Source organism: Phacochoerus africanus, chromosome 12, assembly GCF_016906955.1.
Source record: "Phacochoerus africanus isolate WHEZ1 chromosome 12, ROS_Pafr_v1, whole genome shotgun sequence".
NCBI classification, from domain to species: Eukaryota; Metazoa; Chordata; class Mammalia; order Artiodactyla; family Suidae; genus Phacochoerus; species Phacochoerus africanus.
The window spans coordinates 58,419,954-58,446,623 of record NC_062555.1 but is presented as its reverse complement, the minus strand read 5'-3'; the positions used below and the strand labels follow the sequence as shown (position 1 = coordinate 58,446,623).

Here is a 26,670-nt window from a genome sequence, read left to right as displayed (position 1 = left end):
TAAACTTATTACTAAAAAGTCTATTCTTAACTTAGAAGAAACTGGCTAAATGCCTTGAATATTTAGTAGTTAATTATGCCTTCTTATCATAAATTAATAATTGATAATTACGGTTGAAACTTAGCATGGGCTACACACTGTCTTAAGTACTTGACAAGCATCAATTATTATTACTCATTATAGAAGAAGAAACAGAGACAGGATTCTCAAAACTCTAAGTGGCGGAGCTATGCATTTTCCTTGATTCCAGAGACACTTATAATTTAAAGGATATTTGCTGATGAGGGTCTAAAACCACACTAGTATACTGTTGGTCACACTTTAAGATCAATGAGAGAATTTGAACCAATAATTTAACTTGCAACACTTGTGCCTCCTACTAGTATGAAAATGTTAGTCTTTCCTTTGAACTAAATTTAGATTGAGAAGTCATTTAGTAATTGTAAAAGCAGAAAACTCTCTCATATAAATAACTAGGAAGGAGAAAATGTATTCTGTGTACTACATTATCAAAAGTTGATTTTCATGATGCCTCTTAAAAAGATTCATGTGCAAGTAACAACGCAGCTGATCTTGTAAGTCCCAGCTATAACACGTACTATAATCGTAGCTCCAGTAGGTTAGGGGCCATGTTTGTCATGTTTAGCACTGTCTCCTCACTGCCAGCACAGTGCTCTGAACATAATAAATGCTAACATTAAAAGAAAAGGGAATGAATCCTATTAGTAATCACTGAGAATGTATTGTGTGTTTAGTAGTATCCTCTGTGATTTTGTACTTGTCTTCTAAGTGTTTTTCCCAGGTTGCAATTGAAATTATGTACTGTAGAGCTTTTCAGGTAGTATTACAGGCCACTTTAGGATATATAATTAGTTGGAAAAGACCAAGGAGAAGATGAAATTTGAATTGTACTTTGGAGAAGGCAGGAAAAGAAGGCCAACATTATTATCAGAAAAGAAAGTAAAGGTACATTTGAAAGATAAACTTCATAGAAACAGGAAGCTTGTGTTTGCGAGATAGACGTAACGTTGGTTATATAGGGTAGGATGGATTTATGGAGAGTTCGCAGGCTGAAGAAATCAGACTGGTCTTTCTCCTAGAATTAGCATCCTGGACTTAATTCTGGCAAATTACTATTAAAAGAATTTTATTAACATAAAAAATAATATTGCTTCCACAAGCTTATAGTACTGATAATATTTTGTATTTGAGAGCACCTAACAGTTTCTAAAAGAACTTTTTAATTACTGTCTCAGTTGATCCTTACAACAACCTTGTGAAATAGGCAGAACAGCTGTTATTATTGTGGTGGTTGTCATTTCTCCTCTTTTACCACCAAGATATAAAACAGAAGTACAGTCAAGTCCTCATAATCTGATTCTCTTAAAATTATTAGTTAGAAATATCAATTTAATATTAATCAAAATTCTCTCATGTTCAAATTAGAGTGTACGTAGCAAGATAGGAGGCCTAGACCCAGTCAGAATAAAAACTCAGAAAATTCCTCTAAACTTGTTTGAACAAGGTTTTGGATTGTAAGGTTTTTATTAAAATAAATTACAGTACATCCTGATAAATGACATACTGTTTTATTTTATTTTTTTTGTTTTTGTTTTTGTTTTGTCTTTTTGCCATTTCTTGGGCCGCTCCCGCAGCATATGGAGGTTCCCAGGCTAGGGGTCTAATCGGAGCTGTAGCTGCCAGCCTACGCCAGAGCCACAGCAACACAGGATCCGAGCCGCATCTGCGACCTACACCACAGCTCATGGCAACGCCGAATCGTTAACCCACTGAGCAAGGGCAGGGATCGAATCCGCAACCTCACGGTTCCTAGTCGGATTCGTTAACCACTGCGCCACAGCGGGAACTCCTGACATAACTGTTTTATAGTGACTGGTACAAAAGGTTTTAAGTGGCTACTTAAGGTTACATATTTTGAATTATATTATTGAACTTTTGATTGAATTCTTTCCTACGTAAATACTTTTGAGATCTTTACAAGTAAGCATCTGGTCTTTTGAGATGCTGAAAATTAGGACATTGAAAATTTTGGAAGAGTCAACATGCCATTTTGTCCTTTTCCATTTTCCTGTTTATCACAACCACATTAGGAGAGTTTATGCTTTACTATAGTGCAAATTAGCATATTTTTCTTTTCAAAAATCAACATCTTGTTATTTTCTCTGAAAAAAAAAGTCTGGTATTTATTAAATGATAAGGAGTTACTGGTTTATCATTAATTTCTTTTCTTTGGGCATGCTCTGTTTTTTTCAAAGTATATGGTCTTCTGGTGTTTTTTTTGGTTCGTTTTTTGTTAATGTCTTAGTCTCTAGTTCTTTAATGGAATGCTGCCATACCTTTATCAGTTAAGATACCTGAAATCTATTTCAGTGATGGAATGCTTTAGTGGTGATAAATGGTACAAAAGGAGATTCTGGAAGGGCACTCCTTTGGTTGTGATACTATGAACTTTATCTTAAATTCTTAAAGATTTTACAAAGACAAGTTACTGATCATCTCAATAGAAGTTTCTTCTGGCTTCTACGACAATATGAAAGTTATGAAAGTTTAACTTGAGCCTGTGTAGCTATGAAAGGGATCTTGTTAAATATGTTCTTTTTTTTTTTTTTTTTGTCTTTTTGCGTTTCCTAGGGCTGCACCCGTGGCATATGAAGGTTCCCAGGCTAGGGGTCCAATTGGAGCTGTAGCCACTGGCCTACGCCAGAGCCACAGCAACGCCGGATCTGAGCCGCGTCTGCGACCTACACCACAGCTCATGGTAACACTGGATCCTTAACCCACTGAGCAAGGCCAGGGATCGATCCTGCAACCTCATAGTTTCTAGTCAGATTCATTAACCACTGCACCACGACGGGAACTCCCAATATATCCCATTTTATGTAATGTCTACTTATGATGGTAAAGTGAAACTGAGAAGTACCTTTCTGGTAAAATGTTTCAATTAGAAATAGACTGATCCTGGGAGTTCCTGTCATGGCTCAGCAGAAACGAATCTGACTAGGATCCATGAGGGCGAAGGTTCGAAACCAGGCCTCCCTCAGTGGGTTAAGGATCTGGCATTACTGTAGTTGTGGTGTAGGTCACAGACACAGCTCAGATCTGGCATTGCTGTGGCTGTGGTGTAGGCCGGTGGCTGTGGCTCTGATTCAACCCCTAGCCTGGGAGCCTCCATATGATGCTAGTGTGGCCCTAAAAAGAAAAAAAAAAGAAAGAAGAAGAGAAGAAATAGACTGATTCTGTAAACAAATAAGGGAATCATAAAGATAAAATACTAATCCCGTAAACTCCCAAGAGTAGAGTTACTAATAGAGTCCTGTAGACCAAGGCGCAGATACAATTAGTAAACATATATCACATTTATTTTAATGACTCAAGTTCATAATTTTATATACATTGATTATATTGGGTTATAAAGGTTATTGGATGCTGCTAAGACCAGGATATACTTTGGAATTTGCTTTCTTAGAAAATCCCCTGATTTTGTTTTTTGTCTTTGAGGATCAGAACAGTTGCTGACAGTATATCATGGCTATCTTTCTATAAAAGTACTAGATCAAAGGCCAGAACAGCCATATTCTGAGTTTTTTCCCCCATTGAGAAAAATCATTCTGCATGAGTGTCCCTTGATTATTTTTCAGCACCTTTCCAAACAGCTACTGTTTCTCTGTAATGTAACTTGTCAATCTCTTTAACTCTTTTCTTAAATCTCACCTGTATCGCATTTGTTAATGAAGCATTAAAGTGACAAAGTCTTCTTCACCTCATTTTGGAGGGTCATCTGGAAAGGACGTACACTAACCTGGCCTAAGTGTTTGATTTTTTAAACACTATCTAATGTCAGATTCTTTTAACTTTGCAGTGTCTTGCTCCACCTTGCTTTGTCTGTCTTCTTAATTTCCAGTTATTTGGAGTGGGCCCATGATTAAACTTGATTTCAGAGGTATATGTGTGAATGATGGTTGCCTGGGAAGCTCTATTGTATGTATGGTTCCCGGAGGTCCCATTTTTGGTTAAGTAATATGCAGAGGATTCCCAGATATCCCTTCTTAAAAAAAAAAAAGGCCAGTAATGTTAATCACAAGGGAATACCAGTTGTTTCCAAGATGAACAGGCAAGGTCTTTGGAGTCATAGCCTTAGTCCTGGTTTCATCAATTATTTTTTCCTTTGGAGTGTCGTATAGAAATTTATTTCCCATTTTCTGAGCAGATTTTGCTTTTGGCAGTGTTTTATTGCCTCATGTCACCCTCTGCTTGTTCCCCTCATTTGGGTGGAATAAAAGAATAAGAGTAATGGCTTATTCATTCATTGTCATCATCAAAAATGAAAGGTATAAGAAAGTAAGCTGAGTGTAGTTTAATGAGTTTTATACTGTTATATGAGTCATAATCGATTTCTGCTCAGATATAAATTAAATAATTTTCATACTTAAACTGTAACTTCTAATTGAACACAGCATTCAGATGTTTTTGACATACTGTTCTCATCTGGTGAATTATATACAACATACAAGTTTTATCACATTGCCTTCCTCATAGTGGTGAATCTATTTTTTCCTAGACACTTGTTACACACATTTATTTGTAAGCCCTATGTCTTTTCCTCATTCTTTGCACACACATGGTTGCCCACACATTTCCACACTATCCCATTAAGATTTGTGAGGATTCTGTCATGTTTGGTCCTCCCATCCCTCACTTCCCAGTTACTGGCTTATAATTTCTGTTCCTGCAATTCTGTTTGCTCTTCTCAGCTAGACTTTTAGGTAAATGTTTTCCTGTTTTTCTGGCCTGTTTCTTTTCTACTCTTGAGTCACTGGCAACTTCTTTGCTGATTTCCTTTCTCTTCCTTCCCAACAGAAATTTCCATGCAGTATCGGCATGATGGAGCTTGTCCAACAACTAGTAAGTTGTCAAACTGGTTGGTAACCCAGGCTTTTTGACTCTTGCTCTAGTGCTTTTTCTTATGTGATACCACCTCTGAACCTTTATTTTAATTTTCTAAAATGCAGTGGATTCTTGGTTGAATAGATTTCTTCTCTTACAAAGATAGTAACTTGCTGCTTTGTCCAGGGTTCATGCATATTATAGTCAAATTGTGACCAAATTTTGATGATTGCTGGACTTTTAATATGGTGCTTTCATTGCAGAATTGTGGCTTCTGTTCCCCAATGAAGTAATATTTTCAATATTTTGGTTTTCATTAATCAATGTTAATATTTGTTGGCATTAGATAGCTTTTTTGCTTAGACTTCTACATATGCTGAGACTTTATACTAAAGTCTAGGAAATGAAAACAATCAGGTGATAAAATGAAGTTTTTCATTTATAATAAATGTTAAGTATGACTGAAGGTGGATCTGTCTATATACCATTGCCTCTTATAGATACTGATTTCGACAAGGAAGATATTATATAGGTAGACTACTAAACCTCTTTTTTAAAGTAGCTTTACCTATATATTTATTACTAAGGAAATTTGTCATCATTATGACAGTATATCTGACATATTTAAATTTAGTAGGTAATAATATTGGCAAATGAAATGCAATTTCTAGAAATTTATACCATGTAAAAAGTGAGCCAAGCTTGCAGTTTTAATGATTTAAGCAATGATGCATGATGGACTTATTGGGATTTTATTATACTAATTCAGTATATGTATTTCTTTTGTGTGTTTGAGAATGATCTTAACCTGAAGTCCTTTTTTCCTTACTTAAAAGCTTTCTCAGAGTTGCTGAATGCAATACACAATGGTAAGTTTTATTAGAATCTTCTCTAGTCGTTCATTCATTACATAGATTGCCTTTTATAGAGAATTCCAATTGAAAGCTTGCATGTTCTATTGATGAGGTGAAATCTAGCTCTGAGTCAATTTTTCAACAGCTTAGTGATAACTTTTTGTAGATTCCCTATACAAAGATAATAAGTCAATAGAGTTCATCAATTTGGCTTTTATTGTCTCTTTGTAAGTCAAAATGGTGAATGTGTTGTTGTAACTTCATGAAATTTTTTTCTGTTTTTGCAAATAGTTTATTCTAGTTCTTTTGAGCTTTTTCTTACCAGGGCAGTTAGTGATTGGTACCTACATCAGGAATTTGCTGTTTTTTCCTCAGCTGGGAATGTGAATTTTATTTTTAGGATTGAAAAATAATAATATATAGAATAGTTTTATTATCTACCTCTCTGTTCCATTTAGTGAATAAACATAAGATTGCCTTTTAGATTATGGCTAATTTGGGACCAGGTTTTTACAAGGGACTTGCATCTTCTACAGGGGCGGGTTCTGAAATTAGGATATAAGGCAAATTCTATCATTTTTTAACTTTAAAATGTAATTATAATGGAAGTTATTTTGGCAAAAATGTTTGAGAGTTTCTTCAGTTCCAAGGATCTTTCTTTAATTCCTTGATGTTCAGAAAAACTCTTGAATCTAGTGTCATCTTTGTTGACTTTCCTTTTTAGTCATTAACTGACATACCTCTTATTTATTCATGACTGTTTATATGATCCCAAGCAGTTTTCCCAACACATTTTCATTAACTTAATGAAATCTTGCATATTTCGTTAATGTAGTTTAATTTGCAGTCAATTTGCATTGTGTTTGGATTATATTGTCAGATGTTTACAAATCTATAGCCAGCAAGAAACTAATGGCATGATGAGCAGGCATAGATGCTATGTTGATTTGAAGGCAGGGGTGGTTGGAATGGGAAGCCCACAATGAGCATTTTATTAATGTGTACATTTTTTTTAACTCTTGTGTCCCTGTGTAACCTGGAAAAGTTTTAGAACACATACTCTAAATAACAAGGAACTCTTGAAGTTAGGTACCCAGAGGAAAAGGGATTAGAAGCATTCTTAAGGATAAACCAAACATGTTCCCATTATTTGATAGGAAAGTATAAAACTGACCATTGTTTTCAGTTTGCATAGGTAGATTTAGACTTGCTCTTTAATTTTGGAATATTCGAATTTGGAGGCATACTGAAGTTTGAAAAGCATATACTTGGGAAAGTTGATACTCTGGGAAGCCGCATAAATCCTTTGCCATTATTAACTGACAAAGTACTGGATCCTGTTAATTTTATGGGACAATTGTCATGTTTCTATTCATGAACGAATGGTATTAATGTAATGAACACAGGTTGTCTTTTTTTTTTTTTTTTGGTCTTTTGTCTTTATTGGGCCGCACCCATGGCATATGGAGGTTCCCGGGCTAGGGGTCTAATCAGAGCTACAGCTGCCGGCCTACACCAGAGCCACAGCAATGCCAGATCCAAGTGCATCTGCGACCTACACCACAGCTCACAGCAACGCCGGATTCTTAACCCACTGAGTGAGGCCAGGGATTGAACCCACAACCTCAGGGTTGCTAATCCGGTTCGTTTTCACTGCACCATAATGGGAACTCCAGCTCAGGTTATCTTTAAAATCTTTGCTTTTACAAGGTTGTGTTTGAGAGAAAACTTTATGTAGTAGTGTAGTTAGACAACTTAGGTATTCCTAGTCACGTAATATAGAGAAATAATAAATAATGGATTTGCATACCCCTTCCTTCTTTCCTTCCTTCCTGCCTGCCTGCCTTCCTCCCTACCCTCCTCCTTCCCTCCCTCCCTTCCTTCCTTTTTAGGGCTGCTCCCATGGCATATGGAAGTACCCAGGTTAGGGGTTGAATCAGAGCTATAGCTGCTGGCCTACACCACAGCCACAGCAGTGTGGGATCCGAGCCCTGTCTGTGACCTACACCACAGCTTTCGGCAATGCCAGATCCCCAACACACTGGGTGAGGCCAGGGATTGAACCTGCATCCTCATGGATACCAGTCAGATTGTTTGCGCTGTGCAGCAACATGAACTCCCTTTCTTCTTACTTGTCTTATAATTGCAAGTTTGTATCTTTTGATCTCCATCACCCATTCCACCCCATTCACTGATGGACATTTAGGTTGTTTCCATGTCTTGGTTATTAAAAATAATGCTGCAGTGAACATGAAGGTACATACATCTTTTTGGATTTGTGTTTTCATCTTCTTTGGATAAATATCCATAAGTGGATCCATGTGGGTAGGGTTTTTTGTTTTCTGTTTTAAGGAATCTCCATTCAGTTTTCCAGAGTGGCTGCACCAGTTTACATTCCCACCAGCAAGGGTTCCTTTTTCTCCACACTGTCACCAATACTTAATACGCCTTTTGGCTGTGCCCATGGCATGTGATAGTTCCTGGGCCAGGGACTGAACCGAACCGTAGCAGTAACAGCACTGGATCTTTAACCAGCTGAGACACCAGGGAACTTCAGTACTTACTTCTTGTGTTTCGTTGTTGTTATTTGTTTTGTTTGTTTGTTCTTGGCCATGTCTCTGACATATGGGTGTTGCTGGCCAGGGAAATGGAAATCAAAATCCAGTGAGTGTCACCTCACATGGGCCAGAATGGCTATTATCAAAAATACAAGAAATAGAGGTGCTCTTGTGGTGCATCAGGATAAGGATTCAGTGTTATCACTGTAGCAACCTGAACTGGATTTTGATTTCCATTTCCCTGATGATTAATGATGTTGAGAATCTTTTCATATGTTTGTTGACAATCTGTGTATCTTTTTGGAAAAATGTCTGTTGAGAGCCGATGCCCATTTTTTACTTATATTTTTTTCTCCCTCCTGAATTGTAGGAGTTCTTTATGTATTTTGGATATTTACTCCTTATCAGATATAATTGACCCTTGAACAGTTGAAACAGCTGGGAGTTAGGGATGCTGACCCCTGAGCAGTTTTTAAGTTCAGCACTGCTATCTCTGCCTCTGAAACAAAGGAACTGACAAATGGTTCACCCAAAGCAGGAAGCAGAAGCAGTTTAGATTGACTCAAGACTCAAACCTCCCTGGTTTATTTGAGTCCACATAGTATGATCTCCGAGTGAATACAGACTTTCCCCCCACTTAAAGATCTGTAAAATGAAAATACAGGAATATATTTATTGAGAAAAAACCCACCTATCAATATACCTGTGCAGTTCAAACCCATGTTTTTCAAGGGTCATTCCTATAATTTGCAAATATTTTCTCCCTTTTGGTAGGTTGCCTTTTCATTTTATTGATTCTTTCCTTTTCTGTGTGGTAGCTTTTTAGTTTGATGTACTTCCACTTATTTTATTTTTGGTATTAAATCCAAAAAATCTTCACCAGGACCGTGTCAGGGGTCTTATTGCTTGTGTTTTCTTCTAAGAGTTTTATGGTTTCATGTCTTACATTAAAGTCTTTAATCCATTTTGAGTTGATTTTTGTGTATACTGTAAGACAGTGGTTCAGTTTCATCCTTTTGCCTATGGCCAATTTTCACATTACCATTCACTGCAGAGACTGTCCTTTTCCATGTATATTCTTGGCTCCTTTGTCATAAATTGACCACATATGCTTGGGTTTATTTCTGAGGTCTCTGTTCTGTTCCATTGATCTGTGTGTCTGTTTTTATGCTAATACCTTACTGTTTTGACTACAGTAGCTTTGTAATATGGTTGAAATCAGGGAGCATGATGCTAGCTTTATTGTTCTTTCTCATGATTGGTTTGGCTCTTTGGGGTCTTTGGTGGTTCCATACAAATTTTAAGATTACTTCTTTCTGTTTCTATGAAAAATGCCTTTGGAATCTTGATATGGATTACAATGAATCTGTAGCTTACTTTGGGTAGGATGGACATTTTAACAATGTTAATTCTTCAAATCCATGAACACAGACTATCTTTCTATTGTTTGAGCCTTCAATTTCTTTTATCAGTGTCTAGTAGTTTTTAGTATAGAAGTCTTTCACCTCCTTGGCTAAAATTATTCCTGTGTGTTTTTCTTGTTCTTTTTGATACAGTTATTAATAGGATTGTTTAATTAATTTCTTTTTCTGGTAGTTTGTTATTAGTATATAGAAATGCAACAGATTTTTGTGTATCTATTTTGTATCCTACAACTTTACTGAATGTATTAGTTTTAACATTTTTTTGTGTATTCTTTAGAGTTTTCTATATATAATGTCATGTCATCTATAGATAGTGACAGTTTCACTTCTTCCCTTACAATTTGATGTCTTTTATTTTTGTTTTCATGCCTATTTGCTCTGGACTTATATCTTCTGTTGCAAAGACAAATTGGCACCTGGTGACATGATATTAGGCTATGAGGGGTTGAAGGAGAGTTGCATGGGCTTAGTTAAAAAAATCCATATTTGTGTTTTCTCTTTGTTTAAGTGTCCTTTTATTTTTTTATGTTTTTTTGCTTTTTAGGGCAGTACCCATGGCATATGGAAGTTACCAGGCTAGGGGTTGAATCAGAGCTATAGCTGCTGGGCCTATGCCACAGCCACAGTGACTCTGAATCGGAGCTGTGTCTGCAACCTACACCACAACTGACAACAACACGAGATCCTTAACGCACTGAGTGAGGCCAGGGATAGAACCCACATCCTCATGGATACAGTTTGGGTTTCTTAACTGCTGGGCCACAAAGGAAACTCCCTGAAGTGTCTTTTTTTGTTTGTTTGTTTGTTTGTCTTTTTGCCTTTTCTAGGGCCACTCCTGCGGCATATGGAGGTTCCCAGGCTAGGGGTCTAATCAGAGCTGTAGCTGCCAGACTATGCCAGAGCCACGGCAGCGCGGGATCCGAGCCACGTCTGCAGCCTACAACCTACACCACAGCTCATGGCAACGCCGGATCGTTAACCCACTGAGCGAGGCCAGGGATGGATCCCACAACCTCATGGTTCCTAGTCGGATTCGTTATCCACTGCAGCATGACGGGAACTCCAAGTGTCCTTTTTTAAAAAACGGTGTAAAATACACATAACATAAAATTTACCATTTAATTTTTATTTAAAAATTTTTTTATAATAATTTTTATTTTTTCCATTATAGTTGGTTTACATTGTTCTTTTGGTTTCTACTATACAGCAAAGTGACCCAGTCTCACACACACACACACACACGTATATATACATACATTCTTTTTCTCACATTATTGTCCATCATGTTCCATCGTAAGTGACTAGACATAGTTCCCTGTGCTATACACCAGGATCTCAGGAGTTCTTATTGTGGCCCAGTAGTAACGAACCTGACTAGTCCATAACGTTGTGGGTTTGATCCCTGGCCTTGCTCAGTAAGTTAAGGATCCAGTGCTGCCTTGAGCTATGGCATAGGTTACAGACGTGTCTCAGATCCTGCGTGGCTGTGTCTGTGGCATAGGCTGGCAGCTGTAGCTCCAATTTGACCCCAACCCTGGGAACCTGCATATCCCACAGGTACGGCCCTAAAAATTTTTTTTTTAATTAAAAAATAAATTTTTTTTAAACAAAATTTACCATTTTAACCATAAAATTAAGCGTACAGTTCAGTAGTGTTAAACATATTCACATTGTTTTACAACCAATCTCCAGAATTTTGTTATTAAATAACAGCTCTCCATTTTTCCCTCCCCTTAGTCCCTCGCAAACATCATTTTAATTTGATTATATGAATTTAACTACTTTAGCTGCCTCATATGAGTAGAATCATACAGTGTTTGTCCTTTTTTGACTGGCTTATTTCACTTAGCATGTTGTCAAGCTTCATCCATGTTATATAGCCTGTGTTGGAATTTTCTTCCTTTTTTTTTTTTTTTTTTTTTGGTCTTTTTGCTATTTCTTGGGCCGCTCCCGCGGCATATGGAGGTTCCCAGGCTAGGGGTCCAATCGGAGCTGTAGCCACCGGCCTTTGCCAGAGCCACAGCAATGTGGGATCCGAGCCGCGTCTGCAACCTACACCACAGCTCATGGCAACGCCAGATCGTTAACCCACTGAGCAAGGGCAGGGACCGAACCCGCAACCTCATGGTTCCTAGTCGGATTCGTTAACTACTGCGCCATGATGGGAACTCCGGAATTTTCTTCCTTTTTAAGGCTGAAAATATCAATATTGTAATGTATGTATGTATCTATCACATCTTATCCATTTACCTGTTAAGGGACAATTGGAATGTTTTCACCTTTTGGCTGTTATGAATAAGCAACTCTGAACATGGGATGTTCAAATATCTTTTTGAATCTCCATTTTATCCAGAAGCACAATTGCTGGATCATATGGTAGTTCTATTTTTAATTGAGGTATAGTTGATTATTACATTAGTTTCATGTGTACAACATGGTGATTCAAAAATTTTAGAGATTATACTCCACTTAAAGTTATTGTACATTATTGCCTGTATTCCCTGTGCTGTCCCATAGGTCCTTGTAGCTTATTTATTTTATACATTGTTAGGTTTTTAATGTTTGAGGAAGTATTATATTGTTTTCCATAGTGGTTGCACCATTTTACATTCCCACCAAGAGTGTACCAGGGTTCCAGTTTCTCAATATCCTTACCAACAGTTATTTTTTGCCTTGTTTTTTGTTTTCTGCTTTTTTAGGGCTGTACCTGCAGCATATAGAAGTTCCCAGGCTAGGGATTAGAGTGGAGCTGTGGAGCTGTAGCTGCTGGCCTATGCCACAGGCACAAAACAGCAAGGTGATCCAAGCCATATCTGCAACCTAGACCACAGCTCCTGGCAACACTGGATGTTTAACCCACTCGCAAGGCTAGGTATTGAACCTGCATCCTTATGGATACTAGTCAGATTTGTTTCCTTTGTGCCACAACAGGATCTCCTTTTTTGATTTTTTGATAGTAGCCATCCTAATGTGTGTTAGGTGTGTCAGGTGTTAGCTTTAAAATTTTTCATTCTTCATCATATTGAGCATCAGGCAATCAAAAGCTTGAGACTTTTCACTGGAGGATAGAAAAAGAATTTACACTTCATCTTATTCTCTATGTTTGATTTCTATGACTGCTCTAACAAATTATCACAAACTTAAAACAATACAGATTTATTACTGACATTTCACAGTAAGCTATCCTTCTCTGGGTGCTTAGCTCAGATGCACTTGTGCAGTCTCTTTTGCCATTTAAGGTAACATATCCACAGGTTCTGGACATTAAGGCATGGACACTTTGGGGACGTGGGGGGCATTACTGTGCACACAACATCTACTCAAAACTGTTCTAACTGCTGTACTTAAGGACGGTATTACTTAAATCATTTCCAGGAGTAGACTTCATTAACACATGTATTAATTGAATAATTTTGGGTTTAGCACCTTTTTTGTTCATTTTCCCCTCTTAAATTACTAGTGGCTAGTTCTCCTTGCCAGTTTCAGGAGATAGTCAGGTATTGAGCTTAGTTGATTTTATTGCAGAGAAATTGTTGGCCACTCTATTTTGAAGCTTTTTTTATATTTCATTAAAGCATTCTTTTTTTTACAATCTTAAAATACTTGAAATTTATAGACATCATGAATTCATAACTTTTGTAATATTGTACCATATTTCAGAGTTCCCGCTGTGGCACAGCAGGTTAAGGATCTGGTGTTGCCACAGCTGTGGTATAGGTCACAGCCGCAACTCAGTTTTGATCCCTGGCTGGGAACTTCCATAGGCTATGGGTACAGCCAAAAATAAATAAATAAATAAATAAATAAATAAATAAATAAATAAATAAAAAGAATGTGTGTGTGTGTGTAGAGAGAGAGAACCATATTTTCATAGATACTTTTCAAATTTTATTATGAAAACATTTTTTTAATGACTTTTATTTTTTTCCATTATAGCTGGTTTACAGTGTTCTCTCTATTGTCTACTGTACAGCAAGGTGACCCAATCACACATACACATTCCTTTTTCTCACATTATTGTGCTTCCTCATAAGTGACTAGATATAGTTCCCAGTGCTATACAGCAGGATCTCATTGCATATCCATTCCAAAGGCAGTAGTTTGCATCTATTAACCCCATGCTCCCAATCCATTTCACTCCCTCCCCCTCTGCCTTCCTCCTGGCAACCACAAGTCTGTTCTCCAAGTCCATGAGTTTCATTTCTTTGGAAAGGTATATTTATGCTGTATATTAGTCCCCCCCCCCCCGGTTTTTTTGTCATGTCTGCAGCATATGCACATTCTGTGGCCAGAGAGCAAACCTGAGCCACAAAAGCGACAATGCCAGATCCTTAACCCACTGTGCCATGAAGGAACTCCAGCACTGTTTGTGGATTTTTTTCTTCTTTTTTTTCTTTTTAGGGCCGCCCCTGTGGCATATGGAGGTTCCCAGGCTAGGGGTCGAATTGGAGCTGTCGCCCCTGGCCTACGCCACAGCCACAGCCACGTCAGATCCGAGCCGCCCCTGAGACCTATATCACAGCTCACAGCAACGCCAGATCCTTAACTCACTGAGCGAGGCCAGGGATCCAACCTCATAGATGCTGGTCAGATTCGTTCCCACAGAGCCACAACAGGAACTCCACCTCCTAACCTTCGTTCTATTATCTAGTTTGTTCTCTAGACGCTACCAGAATCTGGTCTTTTTAAAGATGCAAATGAGGAGTTCCTTGGTGGTTCAACAGGTTAAAGATTCTGCTTGGGTTCAATTCCTGGCCCAGGAACTTCCACGTGCCACAGGAGTGGCCAAGAAAAAGAAAAGATACAGATAAGACTGTGTCACTGTTTTGCCTAAATCGATTAAGGATTTTCTGGTATTTATGGGGTAAATTCGTATTCCTTAGGAAGGCGTAAGTTTTTCAGGCACCTACCTGCCTCTCTAGTCTCATTTGTTCTCTCTCACTTCTTTTTTTCTTTTTTTTTTGTCTTTTTGCCATTTCTTGGGCCATTCCCACGGCATATGGAGGTTCCCAGGCAAGGGATCAAATGGGAGCTGTAGCCGACGGCCTACGTGGGATCCGAGCCACGTCTGCAACCTCCTCCACAGCTCATGGCGACGCTGGATCCTTAACCCACTGAGCAAGGCCAGGAATGGATCCCGCAACATCATGGTTCCTAGTCGGATTTGTTAACCACTGAGCCATGACGGGAACTCCCTGTTCTTTCTCACTTCTTGTTGTATAATTTACTCACAGTCTGCTTTCTGATAAACCGTTATCTGCAAAATCTGTTATTTAGACTTTGGTTGTATCTGCCCATGTGGCTTTCTTCCTTTCTTTAATAAAGTAGAACTAAAACTAAGGTTTACCTTCTGCAAAATTTTTTCTGACACCATTTGATAGAACTTTAACTTAAAAAAAAGACAACAACAAGAACTTCTGGGTTCTTGTACATGGTGGTCTGATAGTTTCTTCATTCTGTTTCTTCTTCTTAAGACAGTTGTTTTTGTTTCCATGATCTGTATCTTAGTCATATTTGTCTCACATTCGTGAAACATAAAAAAACAAAACAAAAAACTTCCATTAAAAAGCTGAGATTCTGAAGAGTTATAGACTGGATTATTTCATTATTTACTCTCTAGTATCTGATACATCTCAAAATGTTTTATTATACAGAACTTTATAAAATTAAAATTTACCGTTTCATTGAGATTTGTTTTGCAAAACTAATGAAATTTTAAGGACCAAGGAAATATTCTATTTTTAATAGTCATAGATGTCGAGTTTGAAGCATACATTTTGATTTGGTGTTCCTCAGAGAGGGTCTTAGGACTTAATGGTAGGGTGTTTTGTTTTTTTGTTTTTTTGGATGTGTAAAATATTCCATAAACTTTTGAAATTCATGTTCTTTGATAAAGAGATAAGAATATCATCAATACAAAGGAAAATATTTTTAGGTAAACACTTCACATATATATATTTTAGGGCTGCACCTATAGTATATGGAGGTTACCAGGCTAGGGTTGAATCAGAGCTGTAGCCGCTGGCCACAGCCACAGCAAGTCAGGCTCCAAGCCACATCTGTGACCTCCACCACAGCTCACGGCAATGCCAGATTCTTAACCCACTGAGCGAGGCCAAGGATCAAACCTGCATCCTCATGGATGCTAGTCAGATTTGTTTCCACTGAGCCACGATGGAAACTCCTCACCAATATATTTTTTAAAAAATAGCCCCAGTGAGATGAGCAGAGAAATTTAGGAAACTTAAGAGTTGAAGAAGTAATATTAAAATTATTGATCTGACAGAGGAAAGAGAAACAGAACAGATGAGAGAAAGATATAATGTAAAAATCTTTTAGAAAATTTTGGAACCTTTTTTTTTTCATTTGTTTAATTCCTCAATGAATTTATTACATTTAGAGTTGTACAATATTCATCACAATCCAATTTTATAGGATTTCCATCCTACAACCCCAGCCCATCCCTCACCCCCTAAACTGTAACCTTTGGGAACCATAAGTTTTTCAGTCTGTGAGTCAATATCTGTTCTGCAAAGAAGTTCATTGTGTTCTTTTTTCAGATTCCACCTGTAAGTGATAGCATTTGATGTTGGTGTCTCACTGTCTGACTGACTTCACTTAGCATGATAATTTCTAGGGCCATCCATGTTGCTGCAAATGCTGTTATTTCTTTCCTTTTAATGGCTGAGTAATATTCCATTGCATATCTGTATCACATCTTCTTGATCCACCCCTCTGTCGACGGACATTTAGGTTGTTTCCACGTCTTGGCTATTGAAAATAGTGCTGCAATGAACATCGAGTACATGTGTCTTTTTTGTGTCATGGTTTTCTCTGGGTAGATGCCCAGGAGTGGGATTTCTGGATCAAATGGGAGTTCTGTGTTTAGTTTTCTGAGGACTCTCCATACTGTTTTCCACAGTGGTTGCACCACTTTACAATCCCACCAACAGTGTCATAGGGTTCCTTTTTCTCCACACCCTCTCCAGCACTTATTGTTTGTAGACTTTTGGATGATGGCCATTCTGGCTGGTGTAAGCTGGTACCTCATAGTGGTTTTGATTTGCATTTCTCTAATAATGAGTGATGTTGAACATGTTTTCATGTGTTTTTTGGCCATGCGTATGTGTTCTTTGGAGAACTGTCTGTTTAGATCTTCTGCCCATTTTTTGATGGGTTTGTTTGTTTTTTTGATACGGAGCTGCAGAAGGTGTTTATAAATTTTGGTGATTAATTTCTTGTCAGTTGCTTCACTTGCAAAGATTTTCTCCCATTCTGTGGGCTGTCTTTTGGTTTTGTTTAGGGTTTCCTTTGCTGTGCAGAAACTTTTAAGTTTAATTAAGTCCCATTTGTTTATTTTTGTTTTTACTGTCATTTCTCTAAGAGGTTATCTAAGAAGATGTTGCTGTCGTTTAGGTCGGAGAGTGTTTGGCCTGTGCTTTCCTCTAAGAGTTTTATAGTATCTGGTCTTATATCTAGGTCTTTAATCCATTTGGAGTATATTTTTGTGTATGGTGTTAGGGAATGTTCTCATTTCCTTCTTTTCCATGTGGCTGTCCTGTTTTCCCAGCACCACTTTTTTGTCTTTTTGCCATTTCTTGGGCCACTCCCACGGCATATGGAGGTTCCCAGGCTAGGGGTTGAACTGGAGCTGTAGCTGCCGGCCTACACCAGAGCCATAGCAACGCAGGATCCGAGCAGTGTCTGCGACCTATTCCACAGCTCTCGGCCAGGATGTGATCATTCTTAGAGAATGTTCCATGTGCACTTGAGAAGAATGTGTATTCTGTTGCTTTTGGATGGAATGTCCTATAAATATCTATTAAGTCCATCTTGTCTAATGCTTCATTCAGGGCCTGTATTTCCTTATTGATTTTCTGTCTGAATGATCTGTCCATTGCTGTGAGTGAGGTGTTAAAGTCCCCCACTATGAGTGTGTTATTGTCATTTTGTCCTTTTAAGGTTGTTAGCAGTTGCCTTATATGTTGTGGTGAACCTATGTTGGGTGTGTAGATATTTAAAATTGTTATATCTTCTTCTTGGATTGATCCTTTGATCATTAGGTAGTGACCTTCCCCGTCCCTTAAAATATTTTTCGTCGTAAAGTCTATTTTGTCTGATATGAGTATTGCTACTCCAGCTTTCTTCTGATTCCCGTATGCATGGAATATTTTCTTCCATCCTCTCACTTTCAATTTGTATGTGTCCCTAGAAGGGAAGTGGGTCTCTTGAAGACAGCGTATACATGGGTCTTGTTTTTGTATCCATTCAGCCAGTCTATGTCTTTTGGTTGGGGCGTTTAGTCCATTAACATTGAAGATAATTAAATGGCAATAAGAACATACATATCAATAATTAATTGCTTTGGATTTGTTTGTGTTGCTCTTTTTTCTTCCCTTCTTCTCTTGTTCTGTCCTGTTGTGGTTTGATGACTCTCCTTAGTGTTGTATTTGGGTTGATTTTTCTTATTTGTTTGTATGTCAATTGTAGATTTTTGGTTTGCAGTTATTCTGAAGTTTTGATATAGGAGTCTATATATATGTGTATATATATATGTATATATATATATATATATATATATATGTATATATATATACACACACACGAGATTGTTTGCAGTTGTTGTTCTCTTAATTGCAAGTTCATCTCCATTGTCCTGCATTTGTACCCTCCTCTTGTCATGATTTCTGATTTTGTTGGCATAATTGTGTGTGGATGATTTCACATCTTTACTGTATATATATATACCTTTACTGGTGAGCCTTGTCATTTGCGGTGTTTTTGTTTCCTGTTGCAGCCTTTTCTTTTCTGCCTAGAGAAGTTCCTTTAGTATTTGCTGTAAAGCTGGTTGAGTGTTGCTGAGTTCTCTCAGCTTTTGCTTATCTGTGAAGGTTTTGAGTTCTCCTTCAAATTCGGATGAGAGCCTTGCTGGGTAAAGTAATCTTGGTTGGAGGTTTTTTCCTTTCATCACGCTAAGTATATCATGCCACTCCCTTCTGGCCTGCAGAGTTTCTGCTGAAAAATCTGCCAGTAACCTTATCGAGGTTCCCTTGTATGTTACTTGTTTCTTTTCCCTAGCTGCTTTCAGTAGTTTCTGTTTGTCTTTAATTTTGGTCAGTGTGATTAACATGTGCCTCGGGGTATTCCTCCTTGGGTTTATTTTACATGGTACTCGTTGCACTTCCTGGATTTGAGTGAGTGGTTCCTTTCCCATGTTAGGGAAGTTTTTGGCTATTGCCTCTTCATATGTTTTTTCTGTCCCCTTCTCTCTCTCTTCTCCTTCTGGCGCCCCTATAATAGGGATGTTGGTGTTTGTTTTTTTTTTTTTTTGGTCTCTTTGCCATTTTCTTGGGCCGCTCCAGCAGCATATGGAGGTTCTCAGGCTAGGGGTCGAATTGGAGCTGTAGCCACTGGCCTACGCCAGAGCCACAGCAAGGTGGGATCCGAGCTGCGTCTGCAACCCACACCACAGCTCACTGGCGATGCCGGATCCTTAACCCACTGAGCAAGGGCAGGGATCGAACCCTCATGGTTCCTAGTTGGATTTGTTAACCACTGAGCCACGACAGGAGCTCCCCGGATGTTGGTGTGTTTAACATTGTCCCAGAGTTCTCTGAGGCTGTCTTCATTGGTTTTCAATCTTGTTTCTCTTTTCTGTTCTGCATCCGTATATTCCACTAATCTGTCCTCCACCTTGCTTACTCTTTCTTCTGCCTCCCGTATCCTGTTGTTTGCTGCTTCTAAAGAATTTTTTATTTCAGTTATTGTATTTTGCATCTCTTCTTGCTTAAGTTTTATATCTCTTTGCTCAGTGTTGCCTGTACGTTGTCCATCTTTGCCTCCCGTTTATTTCCAATGTCTTGCATCCTCTTCAGCATCAACAGTCTAAAGTCTTTTTCCTGGAGGCTGAGAATCTCCTGATCACTTAGCTGATTTTCTGGGGACTTTTCTTTCTCCCTCATCTGAGTTATAGTTCTCTGTCTTTTCATTTTGATAGGTTTTTGGTGTGGTGACCTTTTTACAGGTAATAGAGTTGTAGCCTCTGTTCCTTCTTGGTGTCTGCCCCCCTTGTGGCTGAAGTTGGTAGGGGGGCTTGCTGTAGGCTTCCTCATGGGAGGGACTGATGCCTGCCCACTGGTAGGTGGAGCTGATTCCTATCCCTCTGGTGGGGGGGGGCTTTATCTCTGGTTGAGATTAGAGGTGGTTGTGTGCCTGGGGTGGGGGGTATCTTTGGGCTGCCTGTTTACTGAGGGGCGGGGCTGTGATCCCACCTGGATTGTTGTTTGCCCTGGGGCTTCGCAGCCTGATGGGTGGGGCCAGATTTTCCCAAAATGGCCACCTCCAGAGAAAGGCTTGCTGCTGAATATTCCCGAGAGCTTTGCTTCCAATGTCCTTCCCCCCCAACAAGCCACATTCACCCCTGTTTTCCCAGGAGGTCCTCCAAGAACTGCAGTCAGGTTTGACCCAGATTCCTATGGAGACCTCGCTCTGCCCTGGGACCCAGTGCACGTGAAAGTCCGTGTGCGCCTTTTAAGAATGGGGTCTCTGTTTCCCCGAGTCCTGTGGAGCTCCTGCACACAAGCCCCACTGGCCTTCAGTGCCAGATGCTCCAGGGGCTCTTTCTTCCAGTGCCAGATCTCCACACGTGGGAGGCTGATGTGGGGCTCAGACCTCTCACTCCTGCAGGTGAGTCTCTGTGAACCAGTTACTTTCCAGTCAGTGGGGCCTCCCACCTGGTATGTATGGAGTTACTTATACTGTGTAGTCATCCTTCATACCTCTTGATGTGGCCTCCTCTTTGTCTTCTGGAGGAGGATATTTTTTTGAAGGTTTCCGGTCCATTTGGCTGAAGATTGCACAGCTTTTGGTTGTAAATTTTACTGTTTTTAGGAGAGAAGTTGAGCTCTAGTCCTTCTATTCTGCCATCTTAGTCCCATCTCCTAAAAAATTTTGGATACTTTTAAGGCAATTTGGAAAGGCACAAAAGTCATTTGACTACTTAAAAACAATATGTGGAGATTAACCTTTAAATAGATATCTGTGAAGTGAAGTGCCTTGCATTTCATAACATTTTGTTTTATAGCAGTACCTTGGGACTAGCCAGCTTGAGTAAGAGTATTTAGAATTCATGATATTACTACAGTGTAAGTTTAACTTATCTGTTTCATTTAGTTGGTGCATTTAGAATCCTTTTTAAAAAATTGTGAAACAGGTAGACAGGTATTGCAGTGTAGTTTTATAATTCGTTTGAAAACTAGCATGTCATCAGCTTGGTTTTTCATCATCCTGTTTCAGGTATGATTTTGCTCTAGTGCTTTCTAGGTGGTTTAATAATTTATGTCATTTCTTTGTAGTTTTTCTTTCTTACTAGATTACAAGGCCATTTATCTTAAGCCTTGGGTTTTATTCTTCATTTCACTGGTATTTTAGTTTATCATCTAATATACTCTCCATAAATTTGTGTGTGTGTGTGTTTTTAGGGCTGCACCTGACGCATATGGAGGTTCCTAGCCTAGGGGTCCAATTGGAGGTGTAGCTGCCAGCCTACACCAGAGCTACAGCAATGCTGGATCTGAGCCCCTTCTGTGACGTACTCCATAGCTCACGACAATGCTGGATCTTTAACCCACTGAGCGAGGCCAGGGATGGAACCCCTTTCCTCATGGACACTCGCTGTGTTCGTTAAACAATGAGCCACGATGGGAACTCTTTTTTTTTTTTTTTTTTGCCACACCCCCAGCATTCACAAGTTCCCCAGCTAGTCATGGAACTTCTGCCATAGGAGTGACCCAAGCCCCTAAAGTGACAGTGCCAGTTCCTTAACCTGCTGTTCCACAAGAGAACTCTGACTCTCCATAAATGTTGAATGAATAAGTTGCTGTTAGTTGCCACACAGTCTTTGAATAGGTTTTATGTATTCCCAGTAGTGTGTTTATTTTCTTTGGGAATTAAAGTTTGTATTAGGCAGTCTTGTTTCTGTCAGAGTAGTAAGTTAGTTCCTTGCTGCAGTAATGGAGTTCCTTCATGGGTTCATCTTGACAATTCTCACTTTTAATATAATTTTGAAATAGTGGATCAACGTGGCTAAAGAGCTTAGATCCATGTTTCACTGAAGTATATTGCTAATTGATTTCTGTGCCCCATTTACTGTGCTTTTAAATTTCCTTTAGTTATGAGGCTTATAGTTTGTCAGAACCATGCTCATTAAACAAGTCTCATTTGATGGAGGTGGCTCTTTCCACCCAAACGAAATGATTGTTACTTTTAGGTATATGTAATAACTTGAACATGTTTACTAGAAAAGCACTGTCCTTTTAGTGTACTTCAGAATAATGATTTACTGATTATTGTAGGAATAATAAATTAATAATGATACCTATATATGTAAAGATTATGCTTCTGAGCTATAGTATTTTCTTTCTTGTTTGTAGTTCTCATTGTCTCCTAAGAAGTTATCTCTCCTTTGTCAAGAGTACTGTCTATCTTTCATTGTATTTTCTGGCTTCTAACTAAATCAGTCACCAAGTGATACCTTTGTCCGTTCATTCATATTAAGTATAGTTGATTTACAGTGTTGTTTAATAAATTTCTGCTGCACAGCAAAGTGACTCAAACACACACACACGTAAATATATGTACACATATACACATACAAATTTGTTTTAATATTCTTTTCCATTATGGTATTGCCCAGGAGATTGGATATAGTTCACTGTGCCTTGCAGTAAGACTTTGTTGGTTATCCATTTTTAATGTGGTAGTTTGCATCTCCTAACCCCAGACTCTCAGTAGGACCTTGTTGTTTATCCATTCTAAATGTAGTGGTTAGAATTTACAGTGTGGCTCAGCAGGCAAAGTACCTGACGTTGTCTCTGTGAGGATGTGGGTTTGACCCCCAGCCTCACTCAGTGGGTTAAGGATCTGGCATTGCCCCAAGCTGCAGCATAGGTCACAGATGTGGCTTGGATACATTGTTGCCATGGCTATGGTATAGGCCACAGCTACAGTTCCAGTAGGACTCCTGGCCTGGGAACTTACACATTCCCCCAACTGTAGCTGTAAAAAATAAATGTAATAGTTTGTATTTACTGACTTCAAACTCTAGTCCATCCCTCTCCCTCCCCCTTTCTGCTTGGCAGCCATAAGTTTGTTATCTGTGTCTGTGAGTTTGTTTCTGTTTTGTAGATAGGTTCATCTGTGCCATATTTTAGATTCCACATATAAGTGATAGTCATGGTATTTGTCTTTCTCTGTGTGACTTCACTTAGTATTATAATCTCTAGTTGCATTTATGTTCTTTTTTTATAGCTGAGTAATAATTCCATTATGTATGGGTGTACCACATCTTCATATTCCATTTATCTACTGATGGACATTTCAGTTTTTTCCAAGTCTTGGCTATTGTGAATAGTGCTGCTGTGAACATATGGGTGCATATGTATTTTTGAATTGTAGTTTTGTCCAAATATGTGCCCAGTAGTGGGATTGCTGAATCATATGATAATTCTGTTTTTAGTTTTCTGAACAACCTCTGTTCCGTTTTCCATAGTGGTTTTATCAACTTACATGCCCACTGACAGTGTAGGAAGGTTCCCTTTTCTCCACAGTTTCTCCAGCATTTGTTATTTGTAGACTTTTTGTTGATGGCCATACTGACTGGTGTGAGGTAGTACATTTTGTTTTGCGTTTCTCTGATAATTAGTGATGTTGAGCATCTTTTCATGTGCCTATTGGTCATGTGTATGTCTTCTTGGAGAAACGTCTATTTAAGCCTTCTGCCCATTTTTCACTCGGACTGTTTGTTTTTTTTGGTGTTGTTTTTGAGTTACATGAGCTATTTGTATATTTTGGAGATTAGGCCGTTATGGGTTGCATCGTTTGCAAATATTTTTTCCCATTCTATAGGTAGTCCTTTAATTTTGTTGATGATTTCCTTTGCTGTGCAAAAGCTTGTAAGTTTGATTAAGTCCCATGTCTTTATTTTGTTTTTATTTCTATGGCCTTGGGAGACTGACCTAAGAAAACATTTTATGTCAGAAAATGTTTTATCTATGAATTGATATCTTCTAAATATTTTTTCTTTTTTTAAAGATTTTTATTTTTTCTGTTGTAGTTGATTTATAATGTCTTGTCAATTTCTGTTGTACAGCAGAGTGACCCAGTCATACACACACACACACACACATACATGTTCTTTTTCTCACATTATCCTCCATGATGGTCCATCACAAGTGACTATATATAGTTCCCTGTGCTATATAGCAGGATCTCACTACTTATCCACTCCAAAGGCAATATTTTGTCTAATTAATTAATTTGAAACTTCCTAGACATGACTTTTTATATATCTAATTTATTATTTTCAGATCCCATCTTTCTTCTTCATGGCTATGGGTTGGTTCAGATCCTTACTTCTTTTAGATTATCATATTAACCTCCTTTTGGTTTTGTCAATATACCTAGAATTGGTCAGGTGGGCTGACCCAAGGCAATATCTCGGAATTGAAGGTGGGAAAGAATGTCATTTAATCATGAATGATAAAAGTATAAACTGTCAAGAATGCCAAATGTTGCTTATCTTATTCTTCTTTCAAGTAATCTTGGGGAAACAGGTCACAATTGAGGAATTACTTGCTTACTGAATCTGATAATAGAATAAGGAGTTAGAACATTTTTAAAGATTATCATCATGTTAATAACATTCTTTTTCTTTATAATGCAGCTTTTTACTTTGTAGCTTTCTTTCACATTAATATCTAGTCATGTGTTACTGAAACTGTGAATCCAAACTCATCTTCTTGGTTAAACCTGGAGTTAAAAGACCATGTCTTATGATGAGCTATTTCTATAGATGGCTGATATTACTTGTTTTACATTTAGATGGCATTTTATTTTAGGATATCTGAATTTATGTATGTACCTATTCCCAACAGGATGGTATATTTATACAATAACAACTTAGTATTTGGAATTATGCTTCTGAGATTTTTCTCCATCCTAATATTAGGAGCAACTAATATTTTTATTCAAAATATGTATTAGGAAACTTACTTTGAAAATTGTTTCTGGGTTTATCAAGATTTAGAGCCTGGAGTTCCCGTCGTGGCACAGCAGAAATAAATCCAACTAGGAACCATGAGGTTGCGGGTTCGATCCCTGGCCTCACTCAGTCGGTTAATGATCGGTGGTTGCTGTGAGCTGTGGTGTAGGTCGAAGATGCAGCTCGGATCTGGCATTGCTGTGGCTCTGGTGTAGGCCGGCAGCAACAGCTCCAGTTGGACCCCTGACCTCGGAACCTCCATATGCTGCAGGTGCAGCCCTAAAAAGACAAAAGACAAGACAACAACAACAACAAAAAGAATGTAGAGCCAAAAAATCCTTAATCCACTTTGGCAACAATAGAAAATATGATCTACTACCCAGATCAATCCTGTAGGAACTATGGAGAGAAAAGAAATCAGTGTAATAAATATATAAAAGACATGAGGGAAAACAGTAATTTGAAATAAAATATTATAAAGAAGTAAGTATGGCAGTTCCCGTCATGGCTCAGTGGTTAACAAACCCAACTAGTATCCATGAGGACGTGCGTTTGATCCCTGGCCTTGCTCAGTGGGTTCAGGATCTGGTGCCGCTCTGAGCTGTGGTGTAGATCACAGACATTGCTTGGATCCAGCGTTGCTGTGGGTGTGGCATAGACCAGCAGCTACAGCAGAGATTCGACCTCTAGCCTAGGGACCTCCATGTGCCTCAAGTGCGGATCTAAAAAGACAAAAACACAAACAAACAAACAAAAAAACCCCAAAATAGAAGTAAGTATGGAAGGCTCAGGTGTGGAAGATTGTAATGGTTGAAGTAAAGAACTCAGTGTATGGGATAAATAACACTATGACACTATGCATATAGTTGAGGAAGAAGATAATTAATGAGTAGGTCAGTTTAAGAAAATCCCTAGAGAGGAGAGGATCTATATATAAAAAATAAAAACTATGTAACATGAAAGATAGAAGTAGAATTCAAATAACAGGAGCTCCAGAAAGGGAGAGAGAGAGAAATGGAGAGGAAGAAATACTGGAGGTAAATTTCTTTTTTAAAAAACGAGATAGATCTTAGGGAGTTCCTTGGTGGCCTAGTGTTTAGGACTCAGCATTTTGACTACTACGACCCAGATTCAATCCCTGTCTGGGAACTGAGACCCCATATCAAACAGCTGCATGCTGCAACCCACCCCCCACCCCCAAGTATGTGCAAAAAAGAAAGATCTTGGATTGAAACAGTCCATAGAGTGCCAAAGGAAAGAGAGTGAGGGAAAAATCCTCATCTGGATGCATTACAGGGGAAGTGAGGAATACCAAAGACAAGGAAAGAATTTCCTTGTGTTCATGGTGCTCAGATTCTTGTTGGAAGAGTCAAAAATGAATAATTACAGAATAAAATGTTAGACAAAATGATCATAGTGGTTATGTTAAATTGTAAATTTAAGAGTTTTTATCTTCATTTTCTAAAACTTAATATGATCATTACTTTTATGTCTTTATTTAAATCACAAAAAAAAAATCTTTAATGAAGAATGGCAGGGAGTTCCCATCGTGGCGCAGTGGTTAACGAATCCAACTAGGAACCATGAGGTTGTGGGTTCGATCCCTGGCCTTGCTCAGTGGGTTAAGGATCCGGCGTTGCCATGAGCTGTGGTGTAGGTTGCAGGCGCGGCTCAGATCCCGTGTTGCGGTGGCTCTGGCGTAGGCCGGCAGCTACAGCTCCTATTGGACCCCTGGCCTGGGAACCTCCATGTGCCGTGGGTGCGGCCCTAGAAAAGGGAAAATAAACCAAGAATGGCAGGTTTGTTTTAATAGCTGCCACATCTAATAAGATTATGTTCTTCATTTTAATTGGCAATTTTTTCCCTTTAATTTCCTTAAGCTTAAGAAA

The 26,670-nt window shown here is 38.6% G+C and overlaps 1 protein-coding gene across 15 annotated transcripts in view; it reads left to right on the top strand.

The window, feature by feature from the left end:
• Positions 1-26,670, top strand: part of MLLT10 (MLLT10 histone lysine methyltransferase DOT1L cofactor) — a 243,661-nt gene that overhangs the window by 175,440 nt on the left and 41,551 nt on the right. For 14 of the 15 annotated variants that reach the window (XR_007131295.1, XM_047755395.1, XM_047755401.1 and 11 more), the window contains 2 exons: positions 4,879-4,923; positions 5,742-5,774. The exons of the other annotated variant lie outside the window; for it this stretch is intronic. Coding sequence is in view for 13 of the 14 variants with exons in the window: in XM_047755395.1 (XP_047611351.1) it covers positions 4,879-4,923; positions 5,742-5,774 (78 nt within the window). In the remaining variant the exon portion in view is untranslated. The remainder of the gene's footprint in view (positions 1-4,878; positions 4,924-5,741; positions 5,775-26,670) is intronic. 15 annotated transcript variants of the gene reach the window in all.